Below are 19,499 nucleotides of genomic sequence, written 5' to 3'. Positions count from 1 at the left end.
ATGTCGCAAGAAAAATAAAAAAGGGGAGGGGGGGACACATTTCAAACAGACACAATTTTCATTCAACTTTTTTGTTTACCTCCACCTTTGGGTAACCATATATCTCCCTCGGGCTTTCAAGAGCAAGTTTTTCCCCTTCTCATCACTATCTGAGCACCAAGACTGCCCTTTTACCTCTTTTACTGTTTGTTATTTTACTTCAGTACCTTAAACCCGATATAGTGATGAGGAGGGAAGAGCGGGTGCAGCCGCACTCTGGTCCCAGGCAGTCCAGCCTGCCGTGTCCAGGCAGGACAGCACCAGGGTTTCCTTGCTCTTTCCCCCAGATCTTCCCCGGGGCCAAGGTGCAGATTAGGTTCCTCTTTGATTTCAGCTGAATTCTACGCCTTACAAGACCTTATCAGCTCCAGTATGGAGTAAGAAGCTTCCAACAATTATGTTCCTACATTAGAAAATGCTGTTTCATTTACAGGAAAAAAAAAAAAAAACAAAACCAAAACAAACATGTGAGGAAATATCCTGGTTCAGGAACTGTTTCATTTTAAAAATTCTGATAGAAAATATTGATAATATCAGAACTGTATTTTATTTTTAATTTTATTTTTTAGGCAAAAGTGAAATAAAAAAAATTACAGGTCTGAATCAGAGCACAGTATTTCAGTGGTCTCTAAGCAAAACATATCCATTGGTCTCCAATCATTTGTTCAAAATTTCAGTCAATTTGGAAAAAAAAAGAAATCTCAGAATTTTCCAAAGAACAGACATTCCAAAGCTTAACCAGCTTCACTCAAGATCAAAATCCATCTGAACAGAAGAATGAGATTATATAAACTAACCTCCTTATCTACTATAAGAGAGGCATTAGACTGAAACAGAAATGAACATCACATAATTATAATACCTGGTAAAACAATCAAAATAATTAGAAAAATGACATGCTTGCATATCTTGTTGAAAAATTCAAAAGCACCTTAGGAAAGGGAGGAAGGGGGAGAGAGGGGATTATATCTCTGTCTGAACTATTATTGATAGCAAAAATGAAATTGCATAAGATCATTAAGGTCTTGAGCATTGTGTCATTGTCAGGATGAATAAAGAATAAGGTCTGGGAAAAAAAAATAAATGTCTCCTGTGCACTCTGAAGATTGTCATAAGTAATAAAGAAAAGTGCAGCTGGGTGTATGTTCTGAGAACATGTTCATTGTGAGTCTGCTGGAGTAGAACATGAAGGCAGGTTATTATATCTCAGCTGGAAAATTTCTGTAATATTTAAGGAAAATATCAGGAAAAAAAATCTACAGGGATTTTTTTACCCATTCCCAGATTTATTGAGAAATAAAAGCAATATAGGGTAATTCAGAAATGCTGAAGCGTTATTACTGTGTAGGTTTTAGGATAAATTTTGTAGAAATATAATTTATTTCATATGGAATCTTACTGAGCTAACCGCAATGAAATACGGCAGATTTGATTTGCTGGCATAACTCTCAGAAATCTCTGGATTGTTTGTTGGTTCTAGCAAAGAGGGATAATTGGAGAATTGCTACATGGCAGCCACAGGTTTTTTTCCCTTAAAGACAGGGATAGTCAGATACCTCAAAAACTAGCTAAGCAGGATTGTGCACAATTTAACAAAGAGTAATATTCAGAGCCAATGCTTATGCCCCTGTCACACTGACATGATCCATGTGAAGCACTGGGACGATGTTTCTCTGCAGTGAGACAGATTGTCAGGCATGAATTTACTCTAAGGGCATTTATGTCTAGTTTTACCTATTAGTGAAAAACCACAGAAAGTCTGAGAAACCATCAAGTAGATGCTTTCTTGGATCATTCACCTGTGCTGTAACAGACTTGAATCTAAATAATCTCTTTGTAACTTCACGGAGGCAGTAATCTGAACTCACTTTATAAGAGATTAACCTTAGCAGTTAGTTACTGAATATTATGTTACTGAATATTATGTTACTGGTCCATGTCATTCTCCCAGTTAGAGGAATTCCATTTTGCTCACTGGACCACAGATGGAAAGAGCTGCTGTCTGCTAGTTCTTAAGATACATACCCAAGATGCTGGTGTGAGTCTCTGCTTCAATGACTACCTCATCACTTACGTGAAATAAAACTCCAACAGCTTGGTGGCTGGAGCTCTCACAAAGTTCAGTCTGAAGTCCTGTCATCAAAACAAAAGTCTTGGATACAGCTTGTTACAGTCACCTTGAACATACTACTGTCAACAACAAAAAACAGAAAGCAGCAGGAGAGTATGTTGTGTATGTTTTATGCATCAAGCTCACAGGAGACAGAAGTAGATGAATGGTGCATTTGCGTAGCCATATTTTGGAGGCTGGAAAGTTTTTGTTTCAGTTAGGAAACCTACTGTGGTATGGTCAGCAGGCACAGTGGCTACCTAAGACACCATCCAAGGTGTGTACACTTAGACACTCGAATGTTGGCAAGGTATTGAAGCAGATCAGTGCAGCTGAAGATAACTTTGAGGGTGTTAGTCATGCCTAAAGGAGAACCTTGGCACTTTTTAGGGAGAGATAGGTGCCTTACATCGTTAAGACTCTGGATTTCAGTTGGCAACAATTCCTCCACGTACGGAAGTGCAAAGCTAATAAACAATTTAAATAATGATATGGACAAGGACAAGGACAAACATGAACTAGCGCAATATTCTACTCTGGGTTCCATGATCCTTAAAAATATTATTTTCTCTAGGCTTCCAAAGCTTATTCACATTCTAAGCAAAGAAGAAAATTATGATAACACCACCATTTTAAAGCTTCAAATACAAGAGCCAAATTAATCCCTGATGTGATCTCATTATCTTAATGAGATTACACTGGGGATGTAATTGTCCCAAGGACTAAATTAAATGAACAGTAATATATGTTTTTTGTAAAATCCTGTAATATGCTTTCATTAACTTTGTTCCCCTAACCACATATTTAACCTCTCTTCCTCTCTCTCCACTCATTGTCAGTGTAAATGCAGCTCATCACCTAGGTAAGATTAAGCACATTAACTACATGAAGGAGTCAGCATGTTGAATTTACCTATTAATCTTTTCTCCCACCCTCTTAATGGACTGATTTCAACTCCATGAAGCAAAAAGCAAATATTGCTTCTCTCCATAATGAAAAGGTTTTTTTTAAAAAAAGCATTAGGTACCAGGTGCATTTTTTAATTATATTTTTTTTCTTCATTCTCTCTCCTTCTCCATCTCCTTCAAACTGGCAAAAATCCAGTGACAGTTTTGCTGCATCATGTATGAAATGTTTTGCTTCATTATAATACCAAGGCTGCAATCCTTCTTTCAAACTGTGACTATTAATATGTATTTCATCCTCTGGCTTTCCTGAGCCAAAGCAAATGAACTGTGGCCTCATAGAAATGATACGGTCTCTTGACCCTTTGTGCAGTTTGAAATGATGTAACCTGAACTATTTTAATCTGAAGGCTGGAACAAGTCAAAAGCTGTAATGAGTTCAGGACTCTTCAAGACATTAGAAGAGATATCTTGCCATAAAAGATGCATCTTTTGCATACAGAAGCTATAACATCATATACCTCATGAGTGACACACATAAAAAATCTACCCAGTTGTAGATTTTTCTACCTCTTCCCAGTAATGACTTCGGAGACCAGGTCTTGCAGAAGGGATGAAATAATCGACAGTAAAAGTGACACCAGGGTTAAATGCCTCTGTCAACTTTTCCAACAGAATAAACATTATAGAGAGGGTTTAAACCTATGCAATTTCTGAACTGGCAGGCTATTAAAAACTTAGGGGAAATGTTGCCTTTTGGTGGTCTGAGTTTGTTACAGATTTTGAAAATAACATATTTGTCTCTCCAGCCGCTCTGAGGTGCCACTTCTGAAAACAGCTTTCAGATACGTTTGGAGTTCAGTCTCTCTTCCACTGTGATCACATCCAGAGATTTCGTGGACTCCACAGACCTCAGAGACAAACTTTGACTCCACTGATGTCAGTGAAAAATTAATATAATAAAACTTTACATATTGATTTGGGTTTTTTTAAGACCTCTAAACACTTTATAAAAGGGGAGGAGTCCAGTCTTAAAAATGGGAAAACTGAAGGATAATGATCCCAGCCTGGAAAGCAATTAAACTAGGCACAAACACACTGTCCCAAATGTCAAATCCAAAGGATCATCCTATCTGTTTTAACAGTTTAAGAAACAGCTTCTGCTCATACTACATAGAGGTGAGTCAGTGCTGAGGTCTCATCTTGAGAGCTAACAATCTAATGGCAGAGGGAAAAAGTAAATTAAACAAGGCAGAATGAATTCAGACTGCAGAGCATCCAGCAGAGCTGAACGTAACAAGCTTGAATTAAATAATTAGAATACCAAGGAAAAAAAACCTTCAGAGAGCAAAGGGTGTTCTTGGTCACTGATTGCTATTTAAATTGGTTTGGCCTCTAACAATTTAGAGATGGTCAAAATGCATAAATTTCCCCGAGCTTTATATGCTTGACTGTGATGACTGAAGAAGAGAAAAAGTCCAATTTGCATAGCATGTATTTATAGATGGTTAAGTCTTTAAGTGGATTAATAAAGTTTTGTACTTCTAAAGGCATAAGTTTGTCTTAAATGACAGGCATTCAGGTTAAAAATAAAATGAAAACAACATATATACACACTGTTTAGAAACACGTACAATACCTATTTACCAAGGTTAAGGTCAAAGAGTGATTATAATCTGATAATCAAAACATCTGCACAGGAAAAGATTTCAGATTTCACCAAATTATGTATCAAATAATTTTATGGGTCTTGTGGCACTGTTGAAATCCTTGAAGACTAGTGCTGAAATAGCTTGCCAGATTGGAAGTCCAGCTAAAACCCTTCTGATACTTATTCATTCACTTTCCAAGTGGGATTCTATTCAAGCTTGTCACTTTAATTCACCACCCCAATATTTTTTCCATTAAATGATGAAAAAAATTTTTGTGACATGGTTTGACATCAGAATGAAATAGAAAAATAATAACTGCCTTCAAACACAAAAACCTAAAGCCTATCATGCAAATTTCACCCCAGAGAGGTTTCTGCCAGTAGAGAAACTGTGTATTAAAGAACAAATTATGACTGGACTTGTGAGAGTACTTTTTTTTTAGTTCCTGGTTAAATCAGAAAGAAAATTTGTGACCTACTTATATTTCATTTTTTATATATTCTTGACAAAATTAAAAGAAAATTAAAATAATTTGCAAATGAATCATATTTTTACATGAAACAAAGTAGTTTCATTTTTAAAATCTTAAAAATAAAATTTTGAAATTAACAAAGTAAACATTTCAATTGTATAATGTCAAAATGAAAGCTACGTTATCTAGTATATTCTAATATATATTCTAATATTCTATTTTTTATGATGAGATGACTTCATTAGTGAGACAGAATGCACAAGATGTGTCCCAAGCCAACATTTTACAACCTTGAAATAGTGAAAACAAATAAAAGTCTTGTGCTGCATTGGCAAACATTTTTTTGGGCTACCTCTGTCAGCAGATCAAAATTGTCATGGCATCCTCTTGAATAAGAACTGCCACGTAAATGCAGATTACAGCTCCAGTTTGTAAAAAATGTCATTAACAAAAAAAAGGAAAGTACCCATAGTCTGCCAGTATCGAAGTTCATTATTTTCATAGTTATGGCAGCAGACATGGTCTCAAATTAGTCTAATATTCCATACCATTCTTTAGTGCAGTGATTTGAGTGTCTGACAAACTGAAATTTTCCCTTCTTTTACCAATAAGTCAAGACACTTAATACTATTTTTATAGCTTTACTTACCTAAAATTACATTATTCAAGGTTTGACTTTTATAACCACACAATGAAAATGGAACATTCATTTCCATTACTTAAGGTGCCTATATTATATACCCAAAACCAGAATGGGCATATATGACTCAAAAACATATGTTATACAGACTTTTCTTTCCAGAGAAAAACATTTCACCAGTAGCTGGATATGAATCTTGAAAACATAGGGAAAGAACCCTCAAAAAAGGACCCAATCGAGAAAAATACAAAGCACAAGGTATGGAGGGGGCCAAAGCCTCCTTCAGCCTCCAGAATTTGACTGCAGAAGCTTGCTTAATGTAAGCACCATGTCTTCCTCCTATTAAACAACTAAACATCATATCTATATAGAAATGTTAGTATTACAGAATTGAACGTAGTGATCAGTTTAGGTAATAATACTTCAGTGGGGCCTTTGAAAGACAGTTATGTAATTAAGCAATTAATCAAAATAATAAAAAGGTCTAAAAACTCACTGATTTAACAGCATTTTAAAGGAGCTGTTAGCAGGAATTTCAGTGTTAGTGGAGGCTCTTGCACTAGCAAAATGAAATTCAGGCCTATGGAGCACTGTTGCTTGGAGAGCACTACCAGTAATCCCCTGCAGGGATGTCAGTGCAGCCAGGGGTCCAATTTGCCTTGGTACTAACATCAACACTCCAGCTGTTTCCAGTTGTGTTCAGTGTGAGCATAGTGAGGCTCTAAATTACGACACCAAGCTTTGTTTCATAGCTTGCATTTGGAATGAAATTGCAAAGGGTTAGCCAAATGTTAGTCAGGTGGTGTCTGCTTTGGTTGCATAAGTTACTGTGAAAATCTGGGAATCCCTGAAAAAGTCAAAGGAAACTGCTTTGTGGGCATCGCTTCAAAAGGCTCGATGGACAGTGTGCTGGATTCTTTTTCCCAACAGCATCTAAATTTATCTCCATTGTTCTTTTTTTGCTTTTTTTTCTGCTTAGTACTAAACTTGGAGCCCAGCCAACAAGGGACAACAATATCTTGACAGAGAACCTCATGCATCCCACACGGGTCATCTACATTGTCTGGGATCCGTGTGCATCAGAGATTACAACAGTGGAAAACAAAAGAATTACGCAACAGAAAGGTCTTGATGAGAGTAAACAAGAGAAACGTGACTTACTGCTGAAGCACTTTCCTGCCTGTTGAAGCAGAGGGACAAGAGGAGGTCCACCCTTCAAATCTGAGAGAGTAACATAAAAATGCAGCAAATAAGCAACTGGAGTCTCATGTACTGCTGTCTGGTGTTTCTGTTTAGTCAATACTGTTCCTTAGAGCAGAGATAAAGGACTAAATCATATGCAATTTCATACAAAAACATGCATTTGTTTTAAGATCCAGCTGATAACATTGATAAAGCCCTAGGTAAATTAAAACTGTGTTCCTAAAGTCAATGCTGGTTTATTCAAAAGGAAAATCAACCATACCCGTGAGAGAGCTTGACTGAGAGGAAGACTGTGGGACCATTAAAATCCTGGTTTGTTCTGAAAGAGGTCACTTGAGCTCACATTAGTCATCAAAGCAGTGTGGCCAGCTTAAGTTAGCTCAGAGCCTTTGGCACAACCAGGCCTCTAAGCACCTGCTCTGCAAATGGTTCAGCTTGCCAAGGCTCAGCAGGCTCCCCAGCCCCAGCAGTGTGTGCCCATGGCACCACTGCCCTTACTTTTAACCCTGCCTTTGGCTCTGCACATATCAGCAGTGGACCAACCCAGCTCTGAAGAAAGGGGATTGCAAGGTATGGAGTATTAAGCTGGAAACTGGCTCCTGCTCACACTCTTTTCTTCTGCAACTCATCAGCAACAGCACATTGCTTCAGTGGGCACAGGTACATCTGTTCCATGTGGAAAGGGGACACCCCGCCAGAAACACGTTGAAAGTGGTGTTGAATATATACAAAAATTGATGAGGAGCTTACTATCCAGAAGTTCTTGGAAAGATGCTGCCTAGTGACATAAGATGTTGGGAAGCCTCACGGCACACCAAATACTATTTTTTTCCAACCTGTCCCTATGCATGCATTGACTACTTAGCATGGGCAATCTTTAGGCTCTTGCCCTTTTCGGGGGAAAGACTGTGTTGCTTGTGTATGAGCTGTGTTCTGAGATAACCCTAAGGGCAGTGCAAGGTGAAAGAAATTGCAATCAGAGGTAGCTTAAGCATTGGATTTAAGCGGAATTTAGGCATATATGACAAAGATGTAGTAGTCTGAAAAGCCTCTTTCAGCTGATGCCCAATCCTGGAGTTACCTAAACCCCTTTGTTGAATCCATGGAGCATTGTGGTAGTCCAGAATGCCAGAAGTATCTCTGCTTTCACAGAACTAAGTCAACAAATATACATTACCCTCACCTAAACCAGATCAGAATAACAGTATCAGATGCTTCTCTACCTATTTTGACATCATGATCTAATAAGCATTCTCACTGCATACCTAGCATCCACACACAGCATTAGGACACACACAAAGTGTGCTGCTTCCTTCTAAGATAAAACCTAATGATTGGTGCATTCAGTCAGGATGTATAAAACAGATTCAGCTGTCTCCCTTATTGAACCAATGCAAATCCACAATTATTATCACCCCTAGGGAGTTCTATAACTACCAGGATACAGATTATTGAAAACAAGGGTAGTCTCAAACAAATGCTTTTGAAGCAGTGCCACTGTACATAATAGTAAATTGTAGCCAGCAGGTCAAAAGAAGTGTTTGTTCCCCTTTATTTGGCACTTGTGAGGCTTCAACTGCAATCTCATTTCTCCAGTTTCACTGCAAGAAAGTTATTGAGATACTGGAGCAAGTCCAGAGGAGAGGCAGCAAGATGAGTACATGGCATATGAGGAGAGTCCGAGAGAACTGGGTCTGTTCAGCCTTGAGAGGAGAAGGTGAAGGGAAATCTTGCTGCTCTCTGCAGCTGCCATATGGAAGGATGCAGAGATGACACAGCCAGGCTCTTCCCAGAGGAAGAGCACTGAAGATCTCACACACTGATGGCATGGAAATTCTCTTTAGATGTATGAAGGGAAAGATGTACCATGGAGATGGTTGGATGCCTGAGCAGGTTGCCCAGAAAGGCTGTAGAATCACTACATTTGGAGATACTAAAAAATTTTCTGGGCAAGTTTCCCAGCAACCTGGTCTAACTGAGCCTGCTTTGTGCAGAGGACTGGAGATGATGACCTCAGGAAGTCCCTTCCAACCTCAGTTTTTCTATGATTCTGTGACTCTATGAAAGGAAGAAACTACAGATGAAGATCTGCTGTAACTTCATAACTGGAGCACTTGATTTGCAAGAGATCTGAATTCTGGAGCCTAGAACCAAATGTCTACTTATATATGTGTATAACACAAACAGACACAGAGGAGATGTTAAAGCTCTGTCAAAAGCAGTAGACAAAAATGTGCCACTCCTCTTGAAAATGCCGTATGTTCCTGCCTCCAGGACAGAGCTTGTGTTCTGGGCTGAAGATTACACATGAAGAGGAGCGTCTCTAGAAACTGCAAGTCAGAAAACCACTGAGTGAGATCTGAAATATACCCAACTTTCCAACTGGTTAGACTTAGGCAGAATTACACCCATTTAGTTACCCCAGGTAGGTCCCTCCCTTTATTCCAAGATGCCTAATTTTCTCCATGCTTTTGTAGAAGCAGCCTGTACCTGATTCCCACACAAATATTTGGGTGCCTTAATTTAACCATCTCCTATCACTTATTAGATTTCCTACCAACATACCAATAGTCTTGAAAAGTTTCTGCCTTCCATGAACTAAATGCACAACCTTTCACCTGTTATATGGTCAATTTCTAATACACTTTAAAAAAAGGCATTTTAACCCTCTGATCTTCAAGTTAGTAGATGCTATAGCATTTAAATTAAAAAAAGTGGACACTACCTCTTTCAGAGATAGCCTGATCTTTATACATACATGCCTTATTTGATATCATTGTTCTCTTGCAGTGTCCCCATAAGTGTGTATTATCTGTTATCTCTTGTCTTACAATGTATTCTCTCGAGAAGCTGTGAATGGGAATACTAATTTCCAGTTCTGTGCTTTTTTTTAAAGATCTCACCACATGAGGTCTTTGTTATGGGTGCAGGCCCCAGGTGCTAAAGTTATATGATTTTTTTTTATTATAATCATTGATATTATTATATACTTTGTAAGAAAGAGGGAGGTGTAATTACCAAATTAAGCAGGAAGACAGTATGGTCAGTGAGGACTGACATGTAAGCAAATGGTTTCACAAAAAGAGAAAACTGTTCTTATATCTTGTTAAAAATAGGCATCAGCATTACAACCTCTTATACACCCATATAAATAGAATATACTTCACCTATGCAAAAGCCTGAAATGAGCTCAGCATGAAAATAATATTTTCTGCATGAAAATCTATTGTAAATAATTTTAAAAGATATTCACCTTTGCTCCATGTAATTAATTATTGAAATAATCCTCCTACTGTTCTTACCATTCTCACTGAGTGTGGAGGTTCTGAACTATATATTGCTAATGAATCAGTACTGAATTTGGCACCAGTGATATAAGAAAGCAGAGGTGGATGTTTAAGAGATTTCATGCAGGCAGGAAATGCTGATATGTTACAGAACAAAATAAATTTCCCACCGTGATCGGTAGGTTGGAGTTTATTTCAAACTATAGTAGAAGTCTCCATCTTAATGTCGCTAATCATATTAGCTAAATATCACAGCAGGTAAAATGAGTTTTCAATAACACTGCTGAGTAATTTTCCAGCTAGTTTCATGCTTGGGATAATCTTATTTTTTTCTTTGTAAGTTTTGCATGGATATACTGGGGCAATTATCTTCAGGCATTTGGAAACTAAGCTAGCACAGCAGCTTGCCAGTCTGCCTTAGTGTGACCCACTGTGGTGTTTATGTTCTGCATGCCAGTTGTTATTAGCTCACATGTGCATGGAATACCATTTTCCTCTTTATTGGTTTAACATAATGGTATACCATGGGGAGTGTTTTACAGAAGGGACAGGATCTGAATATAAAGGCCTTCCTTCAAAGCAGGTATTTATTATCCATACAGTGGAAATTTCACTCATTCCTCATGTTTTATTTCATTCATGAACACCAAAACAGATATCATGAAGGAGCGTAAAGATTAATAGATAATGGAGAAAATTATTGCAATTATCTTCTGAGCAATCACAGGTTTTTTGGTGCTGTATAAACATTTTCCCAATCTGAGGCATTTGTATAATAAAGGCCAGATTAAGACTGTCCACCACAGTTGACCACAAATTTCACAGTAAATTTCTCAGTACATTCAAGAAGTGCAGGCACACAGTGATCAGCGTCCTCCTCTAGCACTGTGGTTGCATCCTTCTCAGAGGTAGGGTTGTCTTAAATGTCTCTTTACATCCCCACCATAAAGCTGCCTCCAGTCTGTTCCTTGAACGGGGCACAGTGAATCAGGTCAGAGAACCATCCAGGCCAAAAATACCCCCAAACGAAAATCAAAACCCTCACAGAAGAAAAGTTATTTTTTCTTTATCCTAGTCTAGTGCTTACGCTGCCTCATAAACAATTAGCAAAGTAACACAGGATAGAATACATGGGAGGAACAAAAAGGCAGGAACAGCAAGGTAAGGGCTGTTTATATCCAAAAAAACGCAGAATAACGTGCAGGGAATAGGACAGAGAAAGAGAGTAAAGAGAAAGGTGTCTTGTCCCCAGATTTGCCCAGAATTTGAAATTTTCATTAGAAAGAGAGATAATATCCTAATATGAATGAGGAAATGGGAGCCAAATCACATTGTGCATCAGATCATGCGGCAGGATAACATACCTCAGGCTAGATCAGGGAAGAAAGCAAGCCCAAGGTAAGGGACTGTAGATGCATAGAAGTGTCCTGCTTTCTCTCCACTCAGCACAGAAGGCAGAACCCCCGATGCTGCACCAGGAAGTTGCAGGCTCCAGTTCCACAGCAGAGGAGTGAACAAGTTGCCCAAAGCCACCTGCCACTCTTGAGACACAGACCTGCAGGTATGGAGAGGCAAGCCTGCTCCTTTGGGTCCAGCCATTGGTGACGTCTTATGTTAGTTTTGGCTCAGTTTTGCCTAAGCATGCCAAAAAAGTGCCAGACCAAAAGAGTAAAGAAGTAAAAGCAACAGGGCTAAAAAATACAAACAGCCTTGCTCAAGTGAGCTGTTTTGAGAATGGACTAACAATGCAGCAAAAAAGAAATTTTTGTTCCAGACTAATGTTGCTCCACCTTTCTGCCCAGAGTCCACAAAGGTTCAGTCTAATCGTGCAGTTAATGTCCAAAGTCCTCTGTAGTATCTGGCAAAGATGTGGGGAAAATGGGTTCTGGCCTCATTGTATGCAAGGATATGCTTACATGGAAGGCTGCAACAGCTCAGTTAGCGCTGATACACTTTGAAAGAGATTATAAATATGTATATCTCATTCATTTTATGTTGTGGGTTAAGTGATAAAAGACAACACAGAGAAAATGCTTTAGGAAGCTATTTAAATAAGGACAAGCAATTAAATTGCTAAATGTAAAGAAATTAAGAGATCCTGAAACAGGCATGATTGTAAACACCCAAATGGTCAGAATCCCTCTAATTTGGACCCACACATACCTCTTGATCTAATGTGAGACTCCAAACCCCAAGTTTCTAACAGATTTGTATCATATAGTTCTTTTCTGTTTTAACTGAATTAGAATAAAGCAGCAACTTAATTTTTATATATATATATATTTATATACTGAGTAGTCCATGCAGCAGAAAGACAGTTACATGTCCTAACTCTGGGGACAACTTGAGTCAGTATTCATGCCTTATTAGATGTCAGAAGACCAGCCTGTCAGCTGTGAGAAACATCATGTGTAGGTTTCTTGATTGAAAAAAAAAAAACAAAACCAAAAACAAACCAACAAAAAACCTCCAACTTACAATGACTAGAAAGATTTTGTTTTGCTTTGCTTTTTTTTTTTTTTCCCCCTCCAGTTAAGCCATTCATAACATACTTGTCCCAAGTTCTCTGATCTTTGCCTGAGTTCATGCCCCATCCCTTATCCTCACTGAGGTCCTTAAGCAGGTTCTCTACTTGGCTGCTATTTTCAAGAATCACATGAGAAATCTGTATCTTTCATACACCTACCTCTATGTCTGTTTTGGAAGTTGGCCAGTAGGCTCCAAAGTTATTAAGAGGAGAAAAATGAGAGTGAGCAGAGTGACAGGCAACATGGTGACAGCAGCTTCACTTCTTTTGGAAACCAGACAAAAATAGCTGCTTGCATATCCTAAATGCCGAAATTAAGTGGAAGGCAACTTTTCTGGGCTTCCGGTCTAAACGGAAACCAGATGTTCCAGGGTTATTTTCTCTGGTCCTTCAGAGAAGAGTTGCTTTGTCAATAAGTTGCTTCCTCCGTCACGGCCTGAGACTTTTTCCGCTGGTATTCAAGTGCACTTAAGGCTGGGGGGGCAGCCAAAAAACCTTTCTCCAGAATTTTGGAAACTCATTATAAAAAACCAAGTTCAGCACAAATAAGTGTGTGCTCGCATTTTTGAGTTTTAGATCCACTTTCTTCTTTCAGATGAGAACAGCCAAATCCCCGGCTTGTCTAAATCAGCACAGAATCATTCAGCAGCACCATGCCAATTTAAACCAATTGAGAGTCCTTGTGTGTAAACCCAGATGATTTCCCACACATGTCAGGTTCGATAGCTGGCAAAAGTATGGAAGCCAATTATTTTTTGGATGTTACTATTGAAATAAAGAAACCAGTCTTAATTCTCCGGCCTACTGATTTGCTCCTACAGACAATCAGGTGGCAATCCCCAAGGGTGGGAATGTTGAGAAGGTGGAAAGCATATGAAAGACCATACTAAAAATAAAAGACAACTAGGCAATGTTTCAAAAGAAAGATTATGTAGTTTTACTTTTTTAATAAAGACATTTTAAAAAAATCTAGGATAATAGGCATCCCATCAGACTTTCTTCTGATGGGAAGAAATAAACTTTCATTGAGGAAGATAAACATCTATTAATTCAATTTGCACTTTACACACTCTGGTTGGGGAAAGATTGATGCAAGAGCTTAGTATTACATAGCTGAAAATTATCAAAAGACATGCTCACCATCAAGGAATCAGTCTTCATAGGTTTACACATGCATTTAGCCTTACATGTTACAGTCCTGAGAAAACCAGGATGTGTAAAAGTTGAATTAACACCTCTTTTGCAGGAAAAGGACTGTAACTAGTAAAACTGAGGACATGTATTCTTTGAATCCAAGTCTTAATGTCAGTTCCAGATATAAGCAACAATAATTCCTTACTCTAATGTGATAGGCCATATCGATGTTTTTTTCTGCCACTTTTATTTTTCTAGACTAAACATCACTATGAATTACATATGAAGATCTGGAGGGTTAGTTTATTGTCTTTGTTTCAGGGTGGGTTTGTCTTCATTTATTAAAAATATTTCATTTATTAAGAAGCAACATGCAAACTGAAAGGGGATAACAACATAAATTATATGGTGTTAAACTATAAAGTATTGCAAAATGTCGACAGGTCATTAAGGGTACTAGGGTGAGAAAACAAAATACATTTAGGTAGACTTTACAATATTTTAAACGCAAGAGAGGAATTCACACACACAGAGGTAATAACAGACACAAAGAAATAATTACTTTTGAACTTTCATTTTTATTTATAAGGAAGTACATTTCATGTAACCCAGCAGATCCATTACAAAGATCATCATAGATATATATAAACATGATGAAAAAGAAACACATGATGAATGAATTCTACTTTAAGAAACATGAGGTCCTTCCAGGAATTATTTATTTCGATGTATTCTACAATGATAGCAGTCTTTTGACATACTTGTTACATGGCTGAAGAACATCACACTTGGATTTCCTGCTTCAGTACACAAGATACGTTGATATCCTAATAATAAGCAACCTAAAATGCTTTATTACTATGCTAGGTCCACTGATTACTATGCTAGGTCTCAACCCAGAAATGGCAACACTAATTTTATTTTCAGAAAGAGAGAATTTTCATAATGGTCATTATGTAAAAATCAACCTATCCATTTTTTAAGGCTCCCTCCTATGACTCTATTATTTCATGCAAAGCTGGCACTTAACTTGCTGATATACTTATTTCTTGATTTGGCACCTAGCAATAGAAACCATCTGTGATGTATATTTTTTGTATCTTTTGGGAGAGTCATGGGAAAATGGATTGCACACGTAGGGTCCTTTTTTATGACCATGGGCATTCAGCCTGAGTTAGCTGGGTTTGCTTTTTAAAAAATGGAGGTAATGCTATGCCCTATCTTACAGTGACGTTGTGCAGCTGTGCACAGACTGAGTCCATATTACTGCTAAAATGAAGTTTGACGAGTGCCATGAACACAGTATTAAATGAGGCGATGGCAAGACTTAAACTAAAGAAATTACAATTCCTTGGTTTATGGTTTAGCAACCAAATTAAGCAGTCTGTAAAGGGTATTACTATAAATGTACCCTCCTTATCAGTTGTCCAAGTTAATTTTTTGGGTGAAATCAGCATTTCGGTAGCAAAAATGTCAATATAATAGGAAACTGTATTGCACAGGAGTCATGAAAGACTTCAGTCTTGTAAAACTGTTACAAAATTTTGGAATAGCACAGAGTTTCAGAAAGACCAGGAAGATTTATCTGAGAAATATTTCCTGACAAATAGAAATAGACCCATCTCTACCAATGTCCAAGGTCAGACCCAGAAGTAATGGGTCTATTTAAAATTGAAGGTAGAAAGCACAGAATGCATACCAATTACCTCATGCCTCCACTACTAGCTGCCACTGGAGACAAGACTCTGGGCTAGATAGCTTGTGCTGACTGTGTTATAACTATGCAGCTAAATGCATCTGTCCTACTGGTGAACAGTCGTTCACCTCTGGGCAGGTGCTGAAGCGTGCCTTCATAAACATTACTTGGCTGTCCCCATCTAGAGTAGACTGGCGTCATCCACACTGCATGGCATTTCCTATGGGTCTCCCCTCTGCCACATTTTTGTGGCCCTAGAACACAATATTTTTGTGTGCATGTTTTTTTGTTTTGTTTTTTTTTTTCCAGTTCAAAGAGTTCAAAATATTGTGAGATCAACACTTCCATCCACCAGCACAGCAGTTATATGTCACACACTACGGAAGTTGTTGAAGGTCCCAGGGCATGATGTGAAGGTGTTTGGAGTTTTTGAGGGTGCAGATCTTGCCAGGAGCATCAAATAACCAAATTTATTGAAATCTTGTCTATTTTTCCTATAATGAGGGACCTTCAAAATGAACAATCCCCCAAACAAGAGCTGGGTTTTGTCTGATGGAGAGCTATTAGCATACTTCAAAAGGAAGCCAAGGAGTGAATGAATACTTCCAGTCTGTCTTCAGCCCATTTCACTCTGTGCAGTTTCTTATATGGATGGACAAATCAATTACACTGCAGCTGTGAGAAGGAACAGGAGCATTTGGGACAGTATCTCTGTCACACATCTGCAATCAGGACCCTATTACTGGTCCTTTACCTCCACCCACATGCTCTTGTTTGGTTCATACCTGAATAAAAAACCAAAGCATCATCTAGATGAAAATGACTTGTAAAGGATGCAAATGGGTGCTCTGTTCAAACATTCAGAGCTAAGGATATCAGATAGGGGTAATGAGAAAATAACCTCATAGCACTCCTTCAGAAACTTGTCAGATCAAGTCATAGGGAAGGTATGGATATTTATATATATAAACACCATACCACTAACCAGAGATTAGATACAACTATGTAATGCAAATGGATTGAACATGAGCAGCAGTATGCCATATGAGATTGTACAATGAAACCACAACTGTAAATATTAAACTTTGCCTAGACAAGCACATCACTGGTGCAGGCAAGTTATTACTTCCCTAAATACTATTTACCAACGTCTAACTACAGTAACCAAATGTTTGGTTTGAACATGTATTTTAAAGGTTGCCTTAGCTCAGCTATTCCAGTAGCCCTATCTCAAACAAAACCCCAGCCTAGGCAAAATCTGCAGCTGGGAATTTTACAGGAGCGACTTCATGTATTTGTACAAAGCACTGAGGCTGAAAACCTGACTAGGAGTGCTGGTGGGTGACTGCAATTTAAGTGATTCTTATAGTTCTGTTTAGGTGCATCGTTCAGGTAAGATTTCGTTCTTCACTGAAAACCTCTGTTTATACCACTTTGTTGAGCATAAAATAACATCAGTTATTTTTAAAAAATAATTTTCCAAGGTGTAGACTGACTACATTAGTGAATAAAGATTGGAATATAAAAAACCCAAAATAAAACAACAAAACAGGGTGGAGGGCATGTGTGATTGAAGTTAAAAAGTACATATATCACTTCAGAAATATAATTTGCAAATTCATTGTGTGAAGTAATTAATCAAAGCATGGCTGAGTTATAGTACTTGAGAGACTTTGATCTGACAACTGGAATAAATATAAAGAAACTACTGGGTATCAAGCTACAGTGTTAGGATGTAAAATGTTTCTCCATGCTAGTCACAAGTTTAATTACTTCGTTTTTTCTGCTGACAGACTCAAATTAAAATAAATGGGCCACATCAAGACAAATTTTAGATGCATGGAGTGCTTAAGAATATATTGTTCACATAATACAGGAATACCATGGAATTTATTAATAAAGCTGTTCTGCTTTTTTCTTTCACTGGGAATTGTATTGGAAAAGTAAAATGGAATACATAACAAGTGCTTAACATTTTCTAATTTAGATGCTTAATTTAGAGATTTTAAACTGTTGGTTTTATTTTTACGAGAGTATATCTATCTACCCAGATTCACAGCAGCACATGACAAGAAAAATAGTTATGGTAAAAAAACATAGACAGTAGTCAAATATTAACTGGCCTGCCTTAATAGTGTCATTCCTCACTTTCAATGTGAAGAATTTCAGTTCAAGTAACACACACAGATTGTTCTGCTAATCTGTATAGGTCTGACATTGCTGAAAGTGACTTGAGATACTTTTAAAGTAACTAAATGCACTTTTAATTATTAATTGCAAGAATAAGAGTGAAAATACAAAATATTTCTTGTAAAATGTATGCGAATCTATGCTACAAAATTGAAGTTTTTAGGAAGCAAATGACACTACTGCTAAAGAAAATTATTAAGTCAGTATGTACTGCACCATACCCTGTGAAGCACGGCTGGGGCTGGTCCATTATACTGGAACTCGTATCAATAAGCATGCAGTCAGAAACCAGTCATCAGGATCAGCATACCCAGGGTCAGCGTTTCTAGTCATTTGCCTTAAATGAGAAGCCACAAACCTGAAAAGAAGTGTCATTGTTACATCTCCTGTGTTACGACTTTTAAAACCATAGGACAAGTTTATTGCCTAGTCTTTACCTAACAGTATAGACTATTATTATATATCCAAAAAAAACCAAATTAACAGCAATATATAAGAGCATTCTCCCTACCATCCTAATCCTGGCTGATAGGAAGAGGTCTTGAACTGGTCTTTAATCTCCAGAGTAATGATCTCACTCTTTCCCTTTCCTCTTTCTCATCCTTCCAAAGCTACCTTCCAGTGTATTTCTCCTGCTGTTTCAGAGTCTCTTACCTTCTTCTCACAGTTTTCTGCCCTGAGTTATCTATAGTCTGTACATAGCAATCAGCAGAGATAACACATAATTGGTTATATTAATGAAGAAGTAGGAAAAAATCCTCCTTTTTGTCCATTTGGGTGGCCAGCCAAATACAGATGCTTCAACGGCTGCTGCTGCTGTTATTTAGCTGTAACTCCTCTGCATCTGCTACACACAATGGCAGTGAAGGAGCCTCACTCTCCTGTCCCCGCTGACTAAACTGCATGAGCAATTATGCAATCTTTGAGCAGTGGGCTCCAGAAACACTCCTTTTTGTGCATGAGCCAGCAGTGCCTGTGGGTAAATCGGAGTTGTAGGAAAAAGGTGAACTATGTAAGAGAAGGAGGGCAGTAGTTAATGCACTAGCACTTCCTCTGGAAAACATACATGAAAGCCAGGCAATTCAGAGGATGTGAACATCCTTTTTTCTGTGCAATTCACTAGTGAAATTATCCTTAAATAGGCTTGTTTTCAAGCAGATCCTTCATTCTTAAGAGTCTGAGATCTGAAGGTCCCCGGCACCTGGGATGCACTGGTGTCTTCAGATCTTATTTACTTCACAGCAGTGTAGGAGCCAGAAACTCACATGGACTATCAAGACTCAAGTATCAGTCCTAAAGCAAAAAACTACAATCTTTCTGCAAACAAAATCAAAACTCAGTCTTAAAGCAATTAAATGTTTCAACTGTAGTTCTAGACACAATGTGCTTTGCAAGCCCCAGCTTCACCATATCCTTCCTGAGGCCCTGCTTCCTTCCAGACATCAGTGCTGGTTCACAGGCACCCGATCTCAGCTCTCAAATTTGCTGAGTTCTCGTGTCACTAAAACTTTGTTTTGCAATCCACCCGTTCCCACAACTTTCCAAAGGTTGCCTCAATCTCTTGGAAGGCTATGAAAGACGGTATAGTAGGAGTGACCAGGAAAAGCAGAGCCTGTTTGGAAATTAAAAAAAAAAAAAATTAAA

General features: G+C 38.0%; 1 protein-coding gene across 1 annotated transcript in view; it reads left to right on the top strand.

The window, feature by feature from the left end:
• Nucleotides 1-11,653: 11,653 nt before the first annotated feature.
• Nucleotides 11,654-19,499, top strand: part of ARGLU1 (arginine and glutamate rich 1) — a 63,670-nt gene continuing 55,824 nt past the window's right edge. Inside the window, exon 1 of the mRNA XM_026845747.1 lies at nt 11,654-11,706. Coding sequence (XP_026701548.1) covers nt 11,654-11,706 — 53 coding nt within the window. The remainder of the gene's footprint in view (nt 11,707-19,499) is intronic.

This window comes from Athene cunicularia (genome assembly GCF_003259725.1).
Source record: "Athene cunicularia isolate RWA chromosome 1 unlocalized genomic scaffold, athCun1 chr1_part1, whole genome shotgun sequence".
In the NCBI taxonomy this organism is placed as follows: domain Eukaryota; kingdom Metazoa; phylum Chordata; class Aves; order Strigiformes; family Strigidae; genus Athene; species Athene cunicularia.
This window is presented reverse-complemented; position numbering and strand designations above follow the sequence as displayed.